The following is a 20,636-nucleotide window of genomic DNA, read 5'->3' as shown; positions in this document are numbered from 1 at the left end:
GTTTCCTATGTGTCCCTGGGTTGGTTTCAACTCTACTTCCCTGCCCTTCTGGTGTCCATGAGTATTGGGGCAACCCCCTGAACAAGAAAACCCCATAAACTTACCTGCCTGCCTTAACTCCTCGAGGTTTGAGGTAAACTACTTTCCACCAATCTTCTCACCCTACCCCCAGAAGACCACTCATTAAAGCACCACTAAAGGGACGACATTTATTCCTTTTCCAAATGTTACAGTAAAACCAGGTGGAAGAGAATGGTTTTAGCAGTTAGAAAAAAAAAAAAAGTACAAATCTGGGGTTTGGCCATTAAAAGTTATTTACAACAGTGGGAGAAAACAAGACAACAAGAAGTTGTTTCACATTACAGACCTCCCCCCACCCCAAAGCCTAATACTTGCTTACCAAGTCAAAAAAGAGACACAGTTGATTCACAAGCTGGAGGTTTGAACTTGAGTAAGACATTTATAAAAACCTAGATGGGGCAGTGTCCTCCCCAGCCCAGGTGCCACTAGGCACAGCACAAGAGACTAAAAACAACAGGGGAAGGCTGGACACTCAAGGTTTGGGAGTATAAGCACCCCACTTCTGGCTCAGGGATTTGGGGAGTAGGGTAAACAAAACCTACTTGGAAAAGAATTGGGGAAGAAAACCAACAACTGCCTTATGCAGGGGTGGGGACAGGGAAGGAGGTAGGGCCAGGGACAGGAGCATTTCACATCACTAACCTAACTTGGGAAGCTGTAAGGGACCATCTTCAACTGGCCTTAAGAGGAGAACCAGATGGCTGATGGGAGAATCCACAGGAGGGAGAGGAGGAAAGGGAACGTGGCTGGGAGGAGGCAATAGCCCCTTCCTTTCTGGGCACAGGAAGGCAGCCAGGGCACCAGGTCCAGGCAGTGACCTCACAAGGACAGCACAGTTTTTGCAGCTTAGAGATCACCCACCTGCCCCTACCTAGCTACTCATTCTGCTCAGCGCTGGCTGGTGTAGGGCCACTCTCCGGCCCCGAGGGAGAGGATGGCTCTGTAGCCTGGGGCCCTGCCTCTTCTTCTGAGGCTGCACTAGCCTCTGCCCCCTTGGCCTGGGGTTCCTGGCTCTCAGGGGTGGCTGCGGCCTTCCCTTCCTGAGCAGTGCCCTCGTCGCTGCAGGCACCGATCTCCCCCTGCTCCTGCTCTTCCTCTGTGGGTGAGGAGGCAGAAGAATCACCCCCACCCTCCTTCCGATTTCTCTTGAAGGACAGGCCGCTCAATTTGAAAGGCTTCTTGAAAGAGAATTTCTTCTTCTTCTTGGGGGTCTCCTTGGGGGGGACCTCCCCCTTGGCCTCAGCACCCTGGCTAGGGGGTGCTGGCTCGATGGCATCGCCAGTGGCCCCGGCTGCCTCATCTGTTCCGTTCACAGGGGGCGACTCCCCTTCACCCTTGGGGGATAAGTCTCCATTGCTTTTCACGTGGCCATTCTCCTGCAGGGCAGAGGGGATAGCAATGAGGGCAGGGGCTCCCCCTCCCCCAGCCCGCTTCTGATCCCTTCTAGACGAAGGGGTCCTCGATTCGATTCTACTGCAACCCGAAAGTCTGGCTTCAGCCTCACCCACACCCAGGATCCCGTCAAACACCTCCCTCTCGCCCCTCACGGGCGCGCGGGGAGCGAGCGCGCAGAGGGCGCGACCGGCAGGAGGCGCTGGGGTCCCGTGGCCCCCACCCCCGTCCCCCGGGGCGCGCTCTCTATTCCGCGCGGAACCACTCCGGATCTGCTGTGCGGATCCCGGGCAGGCGGGCGAGCTGCTCTAGGCGACATTGGGCGGGAAGCCGCCCCGGGGCGCTGTCTCTCTGCACCTGGACGGCCTATTTTCCCAGCCTCCCGCTTTGTGTAAGTGGCCCCCACCCACCCCAGGCTCTCCCGCATCTCGGCTTCCCCTTAAAAAAAAAAAGACCGTGGGCCACCGAGGTCGGGTCGGCGGGTGGAGTGCGCTCCCCGCCGGGCCCCAGCTCCGCGGCCCCTGGGCGCCCCCTTGGCGTGGCCCAGCAGCGCCTTTGTTCCCCGCGCGGCACTCGGGGCGGCCGGGGGGCAGCGCCGGGGGCCGGGGCCGCGAACAAAGAAGGCGGCAGGGCCCGGCCGGCGCCCCCTCCCCGCCCCTCCCCTCGCTTCGCCCGCGGGGGCTGCGGCGCCGAGAACAAAGGGACCGGGCGGGGGAGGGGGCGCCGCGTGTCCCGGGCCGGACAAAGCGCGCGGCCCCGGCCCCGGGCCCTAGAAGGGGCGAGGTGCGAGAGGAGGGGCTGGGGCCGGCCGGGCCAAGCGTACCCACCTGGCCGTTGGCCTTCGCGGGGGAAGCGCCTGCTGCCTCCTCGGCGGTCACGTCGCCCCGGGGAGCCTTGGAGCTCTGGCTGCCCATGACGGGGGTCTGCTGGGGGGCGCTTGGAGCCGCCCCGGGCTCGCGCCGCAGGGGATAGTACGGCGGGGTCGGCCCGGCCGGCGGAGGGGTGGGGCTGGCGCCCGAGGGGGAGGGGTGCCGGGGGAAGCCGAGCTGCACCTCCGCTCCGCGGCCGACCCGCTAGCTGCGCCCGCCGCCGCTCCGCTCCGCGCCAGAATGCCGCCCGCCGCCCGCCGAGCTGCCTATATATAAGCGCCCGGAGCTCGGGGCGGGGCCGGACATTTAAATGCGCGCCCAATCGAGGGGCGGAGGCGGGGTTGGCTCGCAGGCCCCACTTGCGCAGCAGGCGACGCTGGCGGTCGGGTACCCCCCACCCCACCCGAATCCCAGGGGCAGGTAGAGTCCGGTGTGGGCAGGAGCGAGGCCAGTCCTCCCGCGAGCTGGGCGGGGCGGGGCGGGGCGGGGGGCCTGGAGGAAGGAGACGGGCAGTCATTCCATCCTCTCCGCTCCACCTCTCCGGTGGGCGCCCCCGCAGCCTGGAGCGGCCCCCAATGCCTTGGTCCTGCAGCCGCTGGCAGTCTCCCGCTTGAACCCTTCGAAGGGCTCACACGACCAGGCTCGTCAGATGGCTGGTCCTGAATTATACTCTAGAAATGTGGTCATAGAAGCTGCAGGGCCCCTGCGCTGGGCTCGGCACCCGCTCCGGCCTGGAGAGCGGTCAGAGGTCCCACCCACGTCCCTGCCTGCCTGCCATGGCCAGCCGGGGAGCGGAGGACTCTGACTTGCCTCGGGGTCACTCTGGTCGGACTAGTGAGGCCTTTCCCTCATTCCTCCTTTCAGTCCCTTGGTGGCCAGTCATTCTGAGTGGGGACAGACAGATTCGCCTTGAGCCCCTCCTGCCCTCAGCCTGGACCCACTGCAAAGTCCCACGTGGGGGACTTTGTGACCTTGAAGGGCATCTCCATCCCCATTGAAAGGCCAAGGCTCAGAGGCATTGACAACCTGTCTGACTTGGCTCTGGTCCTTCCTCTTTACCTCCACACACAACTCTGCTCCCCTACATCAGGGTGCCCCAGGCTGGCAGAGGAACCCCAGCTGGGGACTCAACAAGCCTCAAAACACCCCAGTTTCTGAAGGGGAGGGATAGGATGCTACCAAGGGTCCCTCCAAGGGACAGCCCCTTGAGGACAGCCCTCAAAGCTGCCCAGCCCAGCTTCCCACCCTGCCTGAGAGCAAGGGAGCCCGGAGGTGCTCCGGGCTGGAGACTCCCTAGCTCTGGTCCTCTGCCACCTCTCCTTCTGCTGGCCTGGATAGGCTGGTGGGAACCCCAGAGTCCTGGCCGGCCCCGGATGTCTGTGTCCGGCTGCCAGCCCTTAGCCCCCAGGAGGAAAGGGATGGGGGCTGGAAGGAAGCAAAGTGTTGCAAATGCAAGGCTGTGTCCCAGCCAGCTCAGCAAGTCCCTCCCCTCCCTCCTACGGTGAAGCCTCCTGGGAGGCCTGAGGCTGTGAAGTGTGGAGACACCCCAGGGCCTGAGAAATTGGGAACTCCCCAGAGATCTGACCACAGAGGGGCGGGGAGGGCTGAGGTGGCTTCTACATTCTGCACTCACTCCTGTATTCTCCATCCCCACCCCCACCCTGAGACTACAGAATACCCTCAGCTATCTCAGCTTCACTTGCTCCCCACCCCCGCCCCATTTCACAGACTGGGACCCTGAGGTTCAGGAAGAGAAAGTGACATGCCCAAGGGCACACAGCAGCTACCAGTAGCTGAGGGTGAGAAAAGGCTTGGAGAGGTTTGATAACATGGGCCAAGGGCTGTAAGGAATCCCCTGGCAGAATTTTCTGTTGAGATCTGGGGCTGCCTGGTCAGAGTGGGAGGCAAGGGCTAGCTTTGGGACGGGGAGAGGCACTGTGCCCCCACTGCAGCTCACTGAAAGTACCGTGACTTCTCCACAGCTTGCCACTAAGGGAAGGATGTCATGACCTGCTCTCTGTCTCAGCCACAATAGGGAACCCACAATGCTGCCAGGCGCTGCCCGCACCAGCTGGCTGGGCTCAGAGGGACGGAGGGTGTGTGAGTCTTGCACGGGTTGGGGTCAGAGGTTAAGAGCAGAACCTAAGGCTTCTGATCCCCAGGCACTGCCTGGCGGGGATGAGAGGCAAATCTTCCCAAGGATCCCAGGAGGAGCATCGAAGAGCATCAGGGTGAAAGACCCCAAGTCCCCAGAGCCCCAGAGGGAGCCTGGTCCCCAGGGGATGCCCTGTATCCCCACCAGACATCCCAGGAGGCTGGGGAGGGGGTGCCTAGGAGCCTGATCCCTCAGCAAATCCAGGTCCCAGCAGAATCTGACTTCTGGAAGAGGCAAGAGGTTTAGGATGCTTCAGGGTGGGGGTGGGAGGTTACAGCAGCCCCACGGCCTCCTCGGTCCACACTGCAGCTCCTTCCTCCCCAGCTGCTGCCAACCCAGACAATGCGCCCATTGTTCTGCGTCTCCGGGAGCCTGTGTGCAACTGCGTGTATCTGTTTCTCTCTGTGTGTGACTGTGTGTATTGCTCTGTGTCTGTGTGTGTGAGACTTTCTGGCTGTGTGTGTGTGTGTGCGCGTGTGCCCAGGTGTGCACGTTTGTGGTTGCGTGCGTCTGGATCTTTGTTTGGCCCTGTATATTCAAGGGTGAAGGAGAGAGCCTGGTGATCTGGTAACTGAGACTTGCTGGGTTTGTGCCTGCCCTTCCTTGAGACTGTTAGTGACTGTGTCTGACTGGGTGTGAAACTGAGTGTGTGGCTGTATGAGAGAATATCGATGGGCCGGGCGTGGTGGCTCTCGCCTGTCATCCCGGTGCTTTGAGAGGCTGGGGCGGGAAGATTGCTTAAGCCCAGAGTTCGGGAATATCTGAATGTGTGGAGCAAAGAGCGGCTCCTTTATGTCTGGGTGAGTGTTCCTGTGGCGGGGGGGAGCTGTGTGTGCCTCAGTGTGTCACTGAGGCTGTGGCTGTGGTGGTCAGAACCTTTGAGATGTGGGCGTTTGCCAGGATGGAGTGACAGGGAAAGGAGGAATGAGAAGGACAGGGTGACGCTGGGATGGATGGGGGAATGGAAGGTGCAGAAACCAGAGACCCCACGTTCATACAACTCCTCATCTGTCCCAGTTCTCCTAGTAAGGGCTCTGGCCCTGGCCCTGGCCTGAGATGCTCCCGGTCCCACCATGAATCAGGCACGGACAGCAGGGGATGAATTTCCCTGGCAGGCAACCTGGGGCCTCTGGAGAGATGCAGGGCAGGGGTGAAGATGGGAGGGGGCAGCAGAAACCAATGCCCCATGAAGGAGGTTGGGGGATACTTTAAGGCCTGTCAGGCCCCGGAGCCTTGTGTTGAGGACTGGATTAGATGCCAGGGGACGTGTGAATGGGCAATATGTAGTCAGAGATGGAGGCGTGGGCCTTCCTAGCGGAGGGACTGGCATATGTAAAGGCCTTGAGATGGGAAGACGCATCATCAGAGGTCCCAACGGAGGCCCTAGGGAATGGCGACTTGGCACAGCCCCAGTCCCCATCTCCTTCTGGGGAGCATCAGCTGGACCTGGAGACCTCGGTTCTTGCCCCAGGTTGGGCACTTCTTGCTGTCACCATCAGCCAGTCCTCTCTCCTCTTTGGCCTCAGTTGGCTCATCTGTACAGTGAGAGGTTGGGCTCTGTGATTCATAGTTGCAGATACTGACTGGAGTTCCTCTTTCTGCTCACACTTAGACGTCTAAGAGTAAGTAGTGAGTCAGGCAGGGTCCCAGCCCTCAGGGGTTTCCCATGAGGGGAGGGAGAAAAGAGACAGGCCATATCTTAGGGAGAAGAAAGCCAGACCTAGCATTAGATGAAGGACCTGTGGGCTGCCTGGAGGAAGAAGAACATGGAGAAGAGCTCAGAGCAGGACAAAGTGGGAACAGGAATGGTAGGTGTGAGGGTGCAGAGGGAGGCAGAGGCCTTTTCTGGAGCAAGGTTTGGGAGGTGGGATCTCTAGGATTTGGTAACTGGCTGCGTGCAGGGACCAGATACTGATGCTGCCCACCTTTCTGTTTGGGGTGACAGTGGGTGAAGTGGACCTGTCAACTGAGATAGGCCATCAAAGGGAAAAAGAACATGGGAGGGAGTTGCTGAATCTAGCCCTGTTGCGTTTGCGATGTCCAAGGAAGATTCAGGGGAATGCGCAGAAGGCAGCCTGAAGTCTGTATACTTCACATAGACATGCGATCACATTTCCTGAGCCAAAGGCTGTTCCTAAAGGCTGGCTAGTGACTTTACAGGGACAACGGACAGAAGGTTTTAAGTCAGGACTGACCCCTGGAAATCTAGGCCTCTGATTGTTGCCAATAAGAGGGTAACGGCAGCCAAGTCGTGCATCGGACGCCCAGGAGGTGCCTGGGTGGCAGGAGCACTGCATTGGTGGGCAGCAGCAGGAGAGGGCTCTGGGAAGAAGCCAGCAGCTGACTAGGGGCAGGAGAAAGCGCAGAGTGCAGACCAATGGGAAGAATCTTTAAAAGGCAGAAAGGGAGCAGGGCGCATCCCAGCACTTTGGGAGGCCGAGGTGGGCAGGTTGCTTGAGGCCAGGAGTTCGAGACCAGCCTGCCCAACATGGTGAAATCCCACCTCTATCAAAAAATACAAAAATTAGCTGAGTGTGGTGGCGCATGCCTGTAGTCCTAGCTACTCGGGAGGCTGAGGCTGGAGAATCGCTTGAAACCGGGAGGCAGAGGTTGCAGTGAGCAGAGATTGCGCCATTGCACTCTAGCCTGGGTGACAGAATGAGAATCTGTCTTAAAAAAGAAAAATAGGCAAAAGGCAGGAATAGGGGCAGGGTGCGGTGGCTCACACCTGTAATTCCAGCACTTTGGGAGGCTGAGGCAGAAGGATTGCTTGAGCCCAGAAGTCTTAAGACTAGCCTGGGTTGTAACATAGCAAGGCCCCATCTCTACAAAAAATAAGATAGGCCGGGTACAGTGGCTCATGTCTGTAATCCCAGCACTTTGGGAGGCCGAGGCAGGCTGATCACTTGAGGCCAGGAGTTCAAGACCAGCCATGGCCAACATGGTAAATCCCCATCTCTACTAAAAATACAAAAATTAGCTGGGTGTGGTGGTGTGTGCCTGTAGTCCCAGCTACTTGGGAGGCTGGGGGATGGCGGGGTGGTGGGGGTTGCAGTGAGCCGAGGTTGCACCACTGCACTCCAGTGTGGGCAACAGAGTGAGACTGTCTCAAAAATAAGTAAGTAAATAAATAAATAAATAAATGTTTTTAAAGGCAGGAAGAACAGAGAGTAATCACCGTCATTGCTGCCGGTGTTGGTTGCGTGCCTGTTGTATGGCAAGCCTTGTGCCGCCTGCTTTCCATATGTTCCCTCTGGCCCTGTGAGATGTGTACCACCATTGTCCCCATTTCCAGAGAAGGAAACAAGGCCAGGACTGGGGGAAGGTGGTTTTCAAGAGCTCTGAGGCGTGTGTGGTGCTAGGGTCAGCTGGAGGCATCCAGAGAGGGTTCTGAGCTCCAGGCTGAGAGGAGCTGCCAGAGGTGCTGGCAAGGAGAGCTGAGGCAGCTGCAGCGCCTGCCCCAGGGGCTGGATGCTGCAGAACCAGCACTGCTTCTCATGCACCTGGGCTCCCTGGCTCCCGGCTTGGTTGTCAGCAAGACCCAGGTGTGCTGCGTCCCTGCCAGTGACAGGCCTTGAACCCTGCTCTGGATACGGGGGCACCTCAGGGGCCCTTCACTGGGACCTGCCATCCAGACAGTGACCAAATCATAAGGACAGGGGTTCGAAAGTTCCCTTTCAGAATTCTAGGCCACCCAGACCTTTCATTTCTCCCTTCCCCTCCCCCTTCCCCGGTTGTGTGTGTGTATGCACTTGTGCACAGGTGCACACGCATGTGTATGTGTGGTGGTTGAATAGACTGGATGAGGCCCAGCCACTATCTGATAGAGCTGTCTCTCTGGGGCTCAGTTTCCCCAATAGCAAAGAAGCCTGTAATTCCAGCTCGCCTGCTGACCTCCCCCAGGCTTGATGAGGTCACCAGAAATTCAACCCAGTTTATCTGGGCTGCCCGGAGCCTACCCTCTCCCACTTCTCACCTCTTCCTGACTTTCAGTTTCTTTACAGATCCTGGGTACCTTTGGGAAAGGAGTGGCCAAACCAGTGGAATGTGGGTTGCTTACAACTTTCCAACCAAAATCCCCACTTAGGGGAAGTCCCTTCAAAAGAGAAACTGGGCCGGGCATGGTGGCTCATGCTTGTAATCCCAGCATTTTGGGAGGCTGAGGCAGGCGGATCACCTGAGGTCAGGAGCTTGAGACCAGCCTGGCCAACATGGCGAAACCTCGTCTCTGCTAAAAATACAAAATTAGCTGGGCATGGTGGCGTGTTCCTGTAATCCCAGCTACTCGGGAGGCTAAGGCAGGAGAATTGCTTGAACCCGGGAGGCGGAGGTTGCAGTGAGCCAAGATCGCTCCATTGCACTCCAGCCTGGGTGACAAAAGCAAAACTCTGTCTCAAAACAACAACAACACAAAGAGAAACTGAAACTCCCTCCTAGCTAGTCCCCAATCCCACCCCTTTCTACATCACTCCAACCCCACCCCACCACCTCTCCTATTCCGCCTCTTCCCCCAGATGATCCGAGCCCACGCTACTACTGCCTTCCAGCTTTGCAGCCCTAGACAGGTCCCTTCCCCTTGCTAGCCCCACTCGCCCACTCTAAAATGAAGACACTGGGAACCCCTTCAGGTGGTTGTGAGGATTGGGTGAGGTGTCGTTGTGTTGAGGTGGTGTTCGTGGTGAAGAGGTGGCTCCATCACCACTGTGTGACTTTAGGGCCTCTCTGAGTGAGCCTCAGTATCCTCATCTATAAAATGGGAATGATAATAGTACTCATTCTGTGGGGTTATTGTGAAATAAATGAGTTGGAAGCATCAAGGAAAGCCCTTAAAACAGAGCATCCTGGCTGGGCGCGGTCGCTCACGCCTGTAATCCCAGCACTTTGGGAGGCCGAGGCAGACGGATCACCTGAAGTCAAGAGACCGAGACCATCCTGTCCAACATGGTGAAACACCATCTCTACTAAAAATACAAAAATTAGCTGGGCGTGGTGGCGTATACCTGTAATCTCAGCTACTTCGGAGGCTGAGGCAGGAGAATCCCTTGAACCCGGAAGGCAGAGGTTGCAGTCAGCTGAGATCACGCCACTGTACTCCAGCCTGGTGACAGAGGGAGATTCTGTCTCAAAAAACAAAACAAAACACACACACACACACACACACACAGACACACACACACACACCAAAAAACCCGTGCATTTAAGGTGCAGACCACACTGGAGGATTTCAATAATGTTCCTCAGGGCTGTTACATAAAATTCCGGGGCAGGCGCCAGACACAAACTTGGTGCTCAACAGTTTCCCATTCTTGTCCTCTCTCTCTCTCTCCTCTCTTTCTGACCTGGGGAGGGGAGCTGGGAGCCTAGGATTGCCCTGAGTCAGCCCTGTGGCCCCTTCATCATCTTTCATCTGGGGCAGGTAGTGAAGGCACTGACTGGGCTGTTCCAAGGATGGGAATTGTTCAGGGGGGAATTTATTTGGCTTCAATAAATTTCCTTATTTCCTTCCTTCTCTTCTATTTTTCTTTCTTTTTCTTTTCTTTCTTTTTTTTTTTTTTTTTTTAACAGGGTCTTGCTCTGTCACCCAGGCTGGAGTGCAATGGTGCAATCACAGCTCATTGCAGCCTCGACCTCCCTGGGCTCAGGTGATCCTCTCACCTCAGCCTCCCAAGTAGCTGGGACTACAGGTGCACACCATCATGGCCAGCTTTTTTTTTTTTCCACAGAGACAATGTCTCGCCATGTTGCCCAAGCTGGCCTTAGAACTCCTGGACTTAAGTGATCCTCCCACTTCGGCCTCCCAAAGTGTTGGGATTACAGGCGTGAGCCACTGGCCTCAATTAATTTCTTATATGAGAAAGGAATGTGCCTCTTCCTCAGAATCCTGAAGATTCTCTCCCTTTCCTCTTGCAACCCATAAGTGTCCTCCTGGGACCTTTTAGTGCCTTTTTCCAGAAAAATATACTCTGGAGTGGCCCCCCACCCGCACCCAAACACATCATCTTTCTGTCCCCTCCCAGCCCCTCCTTAAATTCTCCTTCTCTTTTTTTTTTTTTTTTTTTTTTTGAGACAGAGTCTCGCTCTGTCGCCCAGGCTGGAGTGCAATGGCGTGATCTCAGCTCACTGCAACCTCTGCCTCCCAGGTTCAAGTGATTCTCCAGCCTCAGCTTCTCAAGTAGCTGTGATTACAGGTGCCTGCCACCACGCTCAGCTAATTGTTGTATTTTTAGTAGAGACAGGGTTTCACCATGCTGGCCTGGCTGGTCTCGAACTCCTGACCTCAGGCTATCTGCCTGCCTCAGCCTCCCAAAGTGTTGGGATTACAGGCATGAGCCACTGCACCAGGCCTAAATTCCCCTTCTCTTCTACTTGTTCAGGGAGGTCTCATATCCCTAGCGACCCTTCCCTAGTGCCTCACCTCTCACCACTGTTGCATTGGGGAATACATATACTTTTGGGGGGACACATTCAAGCCATAGCATTCCAGTTGGCCTGCTGAGCTTCAACTCGACTGGCTTCTCAGTTCCTCTGAGTGCTGAGCTCCGTCCTGCCTCAGGGCCTTTGAACATGCTGTTTCCTCTGCCCAGCATTCCTCTCTACTTGCTAAATTTCTACTCTTCTCTTTTTTTTTTTTTTTTCTTTTGAGACGGAGTCTCACTCTGTCGCCCAGGCTAGAGTGCAGTGGCACCATCTCGGCTCACTGCAACCTCCACCTCCCGAGTTTAAGCAATTCTCCTGCCTCAACCTCCCGAGTAGCTGGGATTACAGGTGCCCACCACTATGCTCAGCTAATTTTTGTATTTTTAGTAGAGATGGGGTTTCACCATGTTGGCCAGGCTGGTCTCAAACTGCTGACCTCAGATGATCTGCCCGCCTCGGCCTCCCAAAGTGCTGGGATTACAGGGGTGAACCACTGCGCCCGGCCTACTCTTCTTTTAAAACCCAGATCAAGCCACTCCCGAGGAGCTTTCCAGAGTCCCCAGGAGGAAGGACTGGCTCTTCCCACCATAGACTCCATCGCTCTGAGCTTTGGGCTCGGCACCTCTCACACCTTACTTACCTCCTCCACTGCCCAAGCCAGGAACCTGGACTGATCTCAGCTCATTGCTCCTCTCCATGCCCATCGCCCTGTGGAAGACCCTTCAGTCACCTGGGCTGGGCTACGTCATCAGCTTCTCACTGACCTCTCTGCCAACCAGTTCTGCCCCTCCAGACATTCTCCACTGTCTCAGGGTCACTTTCTAATAGAGGGTGCTCAGCAGCTATTTGTTGACAGACAAAGTAAACGAGGGGAGGAATGAACGAAGGCGTGACAGAAGTGTAAAAACAAATGTGCTCCCCTTGGATTTTAACCTTTCAGTGGCTCCCTATTGCTCTCAGGACCAAGCCCAAGCCTTACATTTAAGGTATTTGCTATCGGAGCCCCACAACACACTCTGGGCTTCTGGCCAAGCCATAACCTTGCTCTCCTTCCTGCCTTTGCACAGGCAGGCCCCTCTGCCTGGCTGTCTTTCCCTGCTATTGCAGTAATCGAGGTCAGAGATGATGGGGCCTGAACTCAAGTGGAAGGGAGAGTTGGCCAGCACCCACGTGTCTTGAGCTCATGGTTCGCCCTGCTCTCAGTGCCAGGGCTTAAGAGGGTAGCCTTGGAGTTGAAGTTCCAGGTGCCTGTTAGAATCCCCATGGAGCCATCAGGCTGGCAGTTAATGGATATATGAGTCTGGACTACAGAGGAGAAGCCCCATGTCCAGGTAATACTTCAGGGGTGATCCCAAATTTAAAGCCAAAGGGCTCAACGGGATCCACTAGAGAGAAAGAGTGGCTCAAGAAGGGAAGGCAGAGCCAGGCCTGGTGCGGTGGCTCATGCCTGTAATCCCAGCACTTTGGGAGGCTGAGGCGGGAGGATTGCTTGAGCCCAGGAGTTCAAGACCAGCCTGGGCAATGTAGTGAGACCCCCATCTCTAAAAGAAAAAAAAAAAAAGAAGGCAGAAGACATTTAGACTCCCATCAGGGGATCAGCTGATGGCCAGTGAGCCAGGAGCAGGGGTGTCCTCAAGGCTGGGGGAAGAAACAGCTTCCAGAAGGAGTGAGTGATCCACCATGTTAAATGCCACTGAAAGGCAGAGGAAAGGAGAGGGAAGGAGCACAGGGGACATTCAGGAGCAGCAGCCACAGGACTCAGGGAAGGACTCAACGTGGGAGTGGGGAGGTCGGAGGGCTGAGAGGGACCGAAGGTCTGGCTTGGGAAAATGGGCAGAAGGGCGTGTCAAGCACCACGGAGGAAGCCTGGGGAAGAGCAGCGGTGTGTGCATAGAAAAAGAGGGGTCGGTTTGGGCAGGCTAAACCAAGGTGGCTTTGGGATGTCATTAGATCTATGGCCTGGAGAGAAATCTGTGTTGGAGAGAGAAAAAATGAGACCATCGACCACCCCTCTCTCTCTCTTTTCTCTCTCCTATATCTATGAGCTTATCTATATGCTACTCTGAAGTCTCTATCTCCAGCCTAGATCTCTGTCCAGAACTCCCGGTGACCTTGGAGGTCACCCTGGATGTCCCATAGGGACCTGTAAAACAGACAAACAGGCCCCAGTGGACACAGATCAGAGAGGACAGAGTTGGAGGCAGGAAACCCAGGGAAAAGTCAATTGGACTCGTCCAGACAAAGGCAATGGCCTGAACTAGGTGAGGGAACAGGGTAGAGGAGGAGAGGATGAAGTCTAGAGACATTCCAGGAGCAGAGAGCCCCAGAGATGGGGACTAGGTTCTGCGCGAAGGGAGAGGGGCTGGAGGAGGGAGGGACATGGCTGCTGCTCCGGAGAGCTGGGTATGGGGCTGCCCTGAGCTGGCCTCATTTGAGGTGGAGCCTACCTGGCTGCCAGTCTCACCTGTTTCTTTGACTGAGAGCCCCGTAAAGGGCAGGGGATGGATCATAGGGTTTTTTTGTTTCTTTTGTTTTGTTTTGACAGAGTTTTGCTCTTGTTGCCCAGGCTGGATTGCAGTAGTGTGATCTCGGCTCACTGCAACCTCCGCCTCCTGGGTTCAAGTGATTCTGCCTCAGCCTCCCAAGTAGCTGGGATTACAGGTGCCCAACACCACTAATTTTTGTATTTTTAGTAAAGACAGGGTTTTGCCATATTGGCCAGTCTGGTCTCAAACTCCTGACCTCAGGCGATCTGCCTGCCTCAGTCTCGCAAACTGCTGGGATTATAGGCGTCAGCCACCGTGCCTGGCCCATAGGGGGGTCTTACGTGGGTGAGGGAGGGGGGCTCCTGTTGAGCAGTGAGTGGATGAGTCAGGGCAGCTCTTTCCTCTAGCCATCAGCAACCTCTGCCAGACCTTTGCACAGAGGCTTGGGGGAAACCCCTCCAGGCCACAGTCCTGGACAGGACCTGGGAGAGTGGGTAAGAGAGGGTGCAAGGACAGGTGCCTGAGGCCTCAGACCTAGCTGATGGCCAGGGACCAATCGCCAGACCGCACCCCTCCCCTGCTTTATTTATTTATTTATTTATTATCATTATTTTTTGAGACAGAGTCTCGCTCTGTCCCCCAGGCTGGAATGCAGTGGCGTGATCTTGGCTCACTGCAAGGTCCACCTCCTGGGTTCAAGTGATTCTCCTGCCTCAGCTTCCTGAGTAGCTGGAATTACAGGTGCATGCCACCACGCCCAGCTATTTTGAATTTTTAGTAGAGACGGGGTTTCACTGTGTTGGCCAGGCTGGTCTCAAACTCCTTAACTCAAGAGATCCACCCACCTCGGCCTCTCAAAGTGCTGGGATTACAGGCGTGAGCCACCGCACCCAGCCCCTCCCCTGCTTTAAACCTGTTCATGACTCCCTGTTTCTGCCTGGATAACCCCTTGTACTGGCTTTCAAGGTCTTTGAAGCTATGCCCTGGCTGGCCTCATTTTAGGGAGAGCCCGCTTGGCTGCCAGTCTTACAAATCCCCAAACCTTTCTCCACACTGTGCCCTCTGCCTGGAATATAGCTCCCCGGGCATGTGCACCCCAGTGCCTGCCCACCTGTCAAGATCCAGCTCCAGGGACCCCTCCAGAAGACTTTCCTGACCCACCAGATGACCCACTGTGCTCCAAACTAATGTCACCCTCCTGTGACACTGTACTCAGCTGGTGCATGTCTCCTCCTTCTGTGGCACTTTGAGAGTCAGGAGAGGAGGAACCAGGCCTTTTTCATCCAGTATCCCCCCAAGGAGCTCATGGGTGGGGTGGGCATGGTGGGAAGGTCAAGAGGTGATGGCAGAAGCTCTTCCAGCCCCGTAGGTTTGGTCAACTCAGTGTGTGTCAATGGGAAAAACCGAGATCATCCCCTCAAAGTAGAGATAGCCAGAGTGAGGCCACAGCGATTTTATTTGGAGAATGAAAGGCAGAACCACAGAGATCTCAGGAGGGAGGGCAAAGGTAACTCATCGTCATCCACAGAGAGGGGACTCAGGATTATGCTGTGCGTCCAGGCCATCTTCCCTCTCAGCCCAGCCTTGGCACAAGTCGGCCCCAGGATCATCATGTGATAGAGCCTGAAGCCTGTCTCCCCAAGTCCCTGGAAAGTAGACATCTGTGACAATCCTCCCGAATCCCAGGGCACAGGGAGCATGGCTCAGCACGCCAGACTGCCTGGGCTCAAATTCTGTCCTGCCATGAACTGCCTGGGTGTCTTTGGACAAGTCATTTGACAGCTCTGAGCCTCTGCCTTCTCATCTGAGGACAACAGGAATAATGAGGGTACCCACCTCATGGGGATGTGATGAGGCTTAAAGAAGAAAATGCATGCAAAGTTTTAGCACAGTACCTGGCAGTGAGTAAATGTGCAATAATATTAATTATTACTATTTTATCAAGAGGCCTGGATTCTGGTCCCAGTTCTACCACTGTTTTCCCTCCCTGGGCCTGCTTGAGTTTCCGTCTATAAAGTAGGTGTTAATTGATTAAATGAGATAATGGATGCCAAAGAAGCTTCTGAGATGAGTGATTATTTCTGCCCTTTGAAGTTCACTTCCCCAAGGCTGCAGGGTGTTGTCACCCCCACTCTGTCAGGTCTTTACTGGGTTCTCCGTCTAGGCCAGGACCCGTTGCTGAAGGGTCAGCCCATCTCCTCCCTTCTGCCCACAAGGCAGAATGAGAGGAAAAGGCTGGGGTTGCCTCAGCGGGGTCTGTGGTTAGACAGGACGAAGAACTTCCTTCCGGACTGCAGGATGCTGCCCTGGGAAGGAGCCAGAGGTCGTGGGACTGATGCTGTTGTGGGGAGGAGTTGCTTCCAGGGGAATGGCCAGGCCCAGCCAGTTAAGCCAGAGTTAGCCAGTGGGGTGAATCTGCTGGGCAGTGACCTCACTTCCAAAGACCCTGATGGGGCCCTGTTTAAACTGGCCCCAGGGCTCCCAGGATCACAGAGACTACAGACAAAAAAGACACAGAAACACTATTCTCCAGGCACAGAGAGCCAGAGGCAAGTGGTTACCAACAAGACTACATTGTTCCGTCCACCAAGAACACTCTTCCCAAGCTCTGGAAGCGGCTGACCATCCTTGCTAGCCTCGTTTAAGACTTGCCTCCTCAGAAGTGACCTCCCGACAACACATGCATTCTCTCAGCATTTACTGTGCCCCAGCTATGTGTTAGGCACTGTTCTAGACCTGTGAACAAGAGCAAGTCCCAGCCTGGCGCGGTGGCTCACGCCTGTAATCCCAGCACTTTGGGAGGCCAAGGCGGGCGGATCACGAGGTCAGGAGATCGAGACCATCCTGGCTAACATGGTGAAACCCCATCTCTACTAAAAATACAAAAAATTAGCCGGGCGTGGTGGCAGACTGAGGCAGGAGAATGGCGTGAACCTGGGAGGCGGAGCTTGCAGTGAGCCGAGATTGCGCCACTGCACTCCAGCCTGGGTGACAGAGCGAGACTCCGTCCCCCTGCCCCCTCAAAAAAAGACCAAGTCCCTGCCCATCCCATATCAAGTAGCACCTGACCCAGCCCTGTTCTTCTCAAACATAACACACTGTTTCTCTCTCCAGTTTATGGCCTGTCTCCCCACCAGAATGTATGTTCCATGAGGGCAGGGACCTCAACTGTTTGCTTCACCAGTGTAAACCCAGTGATTAAGTCAGTGTATAAACCTGTCACAAATCACTAAAATATGCCCTTGATAAATAATTGTTTTGTTTTTGTTTTTTTTGAGACAAGGTCTGCTGTATTGCCCAGGCTGAAGTGCAGTGGTGCGATCTTGGCTCACTGCAACCTCTGCCTCCTGGGCTCAAGTGATTCTCCCACCTAAGCCTCCTGAGTAGCTGGGACTACAGGTGCACGCCACCACACCTAGCTAATTTTTCGTATTTTTAGTAGAGACGGGGTTTCGCCACGTTGCCCAGGCTGGTCTAGAACTCCTGGCCTCAAGCAATCTGCCCCCCTAAGCCTCCCAAAGTGCTGGGATTACAGGCGTGAGCCACCACACCTGGCCAAGCCCTTGATAAATATTCGTTGACTAAATAGACACATAGATCAGAGATAGAACACACAGAAACAGAACCACACTCAGAGGTGGTACAGACTTTCAGAGATGCACCGAAATGTGAACACAGACACACAGGATGATCACCACGACAGGGCCCTTCAAACTGACCCCGAGCTTCCCTTCCCTTGGTCATTCAGCTTCGCCTCTGGGCCCAGGGCTGGAGTCACCTTTGCTCTGGGGCTGACCCAGTTGGTGCCCACCCAAGTGCACCGCTTTCCTAGTCCCCGACTCCCTGCACCGGGCACAGAGCTGGTATTATGTTTGAGGAGTCCTGTTTGGGGCTCCTCTACTTTTTTGGGGATGTCTTCTGGCAAACAGAAATTTCAACATAGTCAAATTTGTCAATCTTTTTAAAAGTATGTTTGTGTCAGCCCAAGAAGAGCGGGGAAAAATAACCCTGCAAAGACCACGCCCTGCACTCGGGGCCCCTCTGACTGCGGCTCATCTGCACAGGGTCCTGGAGCCTCGCAGCAGGCCAACCTCGTGCTCGGGCCTCGCCCCTCCCTCACGCCTCTAGCTAAGACCCGCCCCTCCGCGAGCCCCCGCCCACCTACAGCGCCCCCTGTGGCCACGCCCCTCACCGGCTCTCACGGGAGCAAGGGAACTAGATGTCGCTTCCTTTTGCCCAGAAAATAATAGTTAATATTCTGCCACCGGTGCCTCCACCTGGAGGGAAGGGAAATCGGGAAGACGGGATTGGGGCAAGTCTCCCTTCCCTCCGGGTCTGCGCCCACTCCGCCTAGCCCCGCCCCTTCCTTCCGCTCCCGGTCGCCCTCAGACCCCGCCCTTCCCACCCAGTTCCGCCCCCTCCCCTCGCCCCCAGGCCCGGATCCTCGGCTCTGGATCCGCCCCTTCCTTAGACCTCGCCCCTTCGCATAGGCCCCCGTCATCCCGTCTACTCCCCGGGCCCTCGCCCCGCCCCTCCCGGCGCACTCACGTGAGTCTCGGGCGCGCGCCGTAGCAGCTGGGCCAGCGCGCCGAGGGTACGTCGGCCAGGCCGGTGGCCGGGGGCAGCAGTAACAGGTTGCGTGCGGGCCAGCGCCAGGCGGCACCCGGAGGGTGGCGGCGCTGCGGGCTCAGCCAGTAGTCGCCCAGGCTGCGGCGGGCGGCGGGCGCCGGCAAGACCGGGCCCCGGCTGCCCCAGAAACACAACTCCTGGTCCAGGCGGTGCGGGGCCGTGGCCTGGGGCCGCCTGCGGGGGAGATGGGACAGCGGTCACCCCAGGAGAACACGACAGGCGGGGAGGAGGAAGTTGCCTCCGATCGGACGAGGCAGGGCACGGGCCGGGGTCACTCCTGGTCGATTTAGAGGGACGTGGAAAGGGACTGGAGGCCCCCACTGGCGCCTTCCCAAGGACCTGAGTGCCTCCTTCCCCAGCTGCCAGACCAGGGCGCTTTATCCAGCTGGCGCCCTCCCTCGGGCCCCCTCACCGGGACAGAAGAAAATTCACCACGAAGTGAGCAGTCTCGGTGAATAGCATGGTGTCCAGCCGGTCTGGCCCGACTTCGGCCTCTTTAATACCTGCCTGGGCGAGGAGGGGGAGGCCTGAAAACCCATATTCCCCCCGGGCCCGGCTGTTTTTAGCAGAAGGCCAGGAGGCGTCAGCTGGCAGAGGGGTTGGGGGCAGAGCTGGTCTCTCTCGTGAGGCCTAGTCTAGTCTGCCCCCACTAGCCGCTTCAGTGGGAGGGGGCTGGTCACCAGATCTCCAGGTTCCCCAGAGACACTCCTCCCCAGGGTCAAGGACAGAAGTGCAAGGACAAACAGAGGCAGCAGGAGGGGGCCAGGGACAGGAAGGTCAGCTGCCCATTGGAGAAACCCGCCCTCATTCCCACCCAGGGCTTCCAGCCCCTGCTCACACACTTTTTTTTTGAGACAGGATCTCACTTTGTCATCCAGGCTGGAGTGCAGTGGGGCGATCATAGCTCACTGCAGCCTCAACCTCCTAGGCTCTAACGATCCTCCTGTCTCAGCCCCCCAAGTAACTGGGACTATAGGCACTCACCACCACACCTGGCTAATTTTTTGTATTTTTTTGTAGATACAGGGTTTCACTATGTAGCCAAGGCTAGTCTTGAATTCGTGAGCTCAAGTGAATCACCGGCCTTGGCCTCTCAAGTCTAGGATTACAGGTGAGCCACCATGCCCAACCTTTTTTTATTTTCTTTTTTCTTTTTTTTTGAGACAGGGTCTCAACTCTGGCACCCAGGCTGGAGTGCAGTGGCACAATCACTGCTCACTGCATCCTCGACCTCCTAGGGCCCTAGCAGTCCTCCTGCATTAGCTGGAGGATTGCTGGGATTGCAGCAGCTGGAACCACAGGCCTGCACCACCAAGTACAGCTAATTTGTGTGTGTGTGTGTGTGTGTGTGTGTGTTTGCTTTGTTTTGTAGAGACTTTTGCCATGTTGTCTAGGCTGGTCTCAAACTCCTGGGATCAAGCAATCTGCCCCCCTCCCAGTCAGCTTCCCAAAAGTGCTGGGATTACAGGCATGAGCCACCACTCCTGGCTGGCCTCCCACACTCCTGATGGCCTCCCACACTCCCATAAATCACGCCTCAAAGGGCCTCCTCTTCTCCCAGGCTTAGGCGCACCCTGACCTGCTCCCCATGGCTTTCATGGGAGCCTTTTCCCTAATTCTATGCATGCTTAAATGGCAGCTCCTCAGCCAACTCTAGTTCAGGAGGCTGCTGGGGCTCCAGGACTCCCTAAACTGTCAGCAAAGTCCTGACACTTTCCTTCCCCAAAACTGAAAAGCCCTTGATCTGTTTAACCCTCTCTTTTTGCAGAAGAGGAAACTGAGGTTCACAATCGGGCAGTGAAAAGCCAAAAGTAAAACCTAGGCTTTCTACAACTCTGCCTGCTCCAACAAAAGGTGAGACAACCCTTCTGTGTGTCCTTGTCCAGCTCGGCATGGGGTTCAGGGCTCAGAGCCCAGGCTGGGCCCTGCTCCTCCCTGACCCCTGGGGATCCTAAGGAACATGCTGGCCCAGCTCCCCTTCCCAACTGCCAGTTTGGGCTATTTCCCCCCCAGTGACTCACACTGGCTGCCGGGGAGAGTGGGCAGCTGTTCTGAGCCCCCAGAGCCCAGTACAGGCCCTGACTTGCCCCCCAAGTTCTGCAGCCATATTTGGGAATTTAATCTGTTTTTCCTCCTTGGGGACTCTCCTTCCCTTAATCCCTTCCTTTTTTCCCTGTCTTCAACCATTTTTCCTTATCTTCAGCCTCACCCTCCCTGATGGCTTCTTCCCATAGGCAGACAAACAGGCTCTAGTCTTTCATATCTTTGAAAAAAAGAAAGCCCTCCCTCAACTCCACATCCTTCGCCAGCTCCCCTCTGCAGCCAACATTCTTGAAGGAGTTGTATACACACGTTGTTTCTACTTCCTCACTCAGCCCCTGCAATCTGGCTTCCTCCCCCACCATTCCACAGGAACAGCCTGCCAAGGTCACTGCTGACCTCCTTGTTGCTAAATCCAAGGGATGCTTAAAAGTCTTTATCTGCCTTGACCCCTTAGCAGTGGCCAGCTTTGACACAAATACTCCTTCCTCTTTCAGATACTTTTAGGCCCTTGTATTTCTGGACACTGTGCACTTTTGATTTTCTTGCTATCTTATGGGTTGCTGC

At 56.0% G+C, this 20,636-nt stretch overlaps 2 protein-coding genes and 1 long non-coding RNA gene across 5 annotated transcripts; 1 reads left to right on the top strand and 2 right to left on the bottom strand.

Annotated features, from left to right (window-relative positions):
- Nucleotides 1–195: 195 nt before the first annotated feature.
- MARCKSL1 (MARCKS like 1) lies at nucleotides 196–3,784 on the bottom strand. Its single transcript, XM_016958338.4, has 2 exons — nucleotides 2,301–3,784; nucleotides 196–1,457 (listed from the first exon to the last, which is right to left on the bottom strand). Exons 1-2 carry the CDS (start codon nucleotides 2,385–2,387, stop codon nucleotides 957–959), a joined length of 588 nt encoding a protein of 195 aa, XP_016813827.2. The 5' UTR covers nucleotides 2,388–3,784; the 3' UTR covers nucleotides 196–956.
- A 5,713-nt stretch (nucleotides 3,785–9,497) lies between these two features.
- On the bottom strand, nucleotides 9,498–19,055 carry FAM229A (family with sequence similarity 229 member A). Of its 3 annotated transcripts, XM_024357635.3 has the most exons (4): nucleotides 18,442–19,055; nucleotides 17,949–18,203; nucleotides 17,593–17,677; nucleotides 14,959–15,046 (listed from the first exon to the last, which is right to left on the bottom strand). In XM_024357635.3, exons 1-3 carry the CDS (start codon nucleotides 18,489–18,491, stop codon nucleotides 17,599–17,601), a joined length of 384 nt encoding a protein of 127 aa, XP_024213403.3. In that variant the 5' UTR covers nucleotides 18,492–19,055; the 3' UTR covers nucleotides 14,959–15,046; nucleotides 17,593–17,598. The 3 variants fall into 3 exon arrangements, 2 of the variants coding, with proteins under 2 accessions (XP_063639491.1, XP_024213403.3); XR_010147311.1 differs by lacking the exons at nucleotides 14,959–15,046; nucleotides 17,593–17,677 and adding an exon at nucleotides 9,498–9,595 and having other exon boundaries at nucleotides 18,442–18,689; XM_063783421.1 differs by lacking the exon at nucleotides 17,593–17,677 and having other exon boundaries at nucleotides 14,839–15,046.
- LOC134807277 (uncharacterized) lies at nucleotides 17,920–19,883 on the top strand. The gene is made up of 3 exons (XR_010147312.1): nucleotides 17,920–17,994; nucleotides 19,050–19,140; nucleotides 19,798–19,883. It is a non-coding gene; the product is annotated as an uncharacterized LOC134807277 (long non-coding RNA).
- The last annotated feature ends 753 nt before the right edge of the window (nucleotides 19,884–20,636 follow it).

The sequence above is a fragment of the Pan troglodytes genome, chromosome 1, assembly GCF_028858775.2.
Source record: "Pan troglodytes isolate AG18354 chromosome 1, NHGRI_mPanTro3-v2.0_pri, whole genome shotgun sequence".
Lineage (NCBI taxonomy): Eukaryota > Metazoa > Chordata > Mammalia > Primates > Hominidae > Pan > Pan troglodytes.
This window is presented reverse-complemented; position numbering and strand designations above follow the sequence as displayed.

Bases quoted from the DNA above. Each gene is read 5' to 3' on its own strand.
- MARCKSL1 (XM_016958338.4), bottom strand. From the start codon at position 2,387: ATGGGCAGCCAGAGCTCCAAGGCTCCCCGGGGCGACGTGACCGCCGAG. The intron at 1,458-2,300 runs GTGGGTACGCTT...TCTGCCCTGCAG, and splicing joins CCGCGAAGGCCAACGGCCAG to GAGAATGGCCACGTGAAAAG.
- FAM229A (XM_024357635.3), bottom strand. From the start codon at position 18,491: ATGCTATTCACCGAGACTGCTCACTTCGTGGTGAATTTTCTTCTGTCC. The intron at 18,204-18,441 runs GTGAGGGGGCCC...TCTCCCCCGCAG, and splicing joins GTGAATTTTCTTCTGTCCCG to GCGGCCCCAGGCCACGGCCC. The intron at 17,678-17,948 runs GTGAGTGCGCCG...CCTTCCCTCCAG, and splicing joins GGCGCGCGCCCGAGACTCAC to GTGGAGGCACCGGTGGCAGA.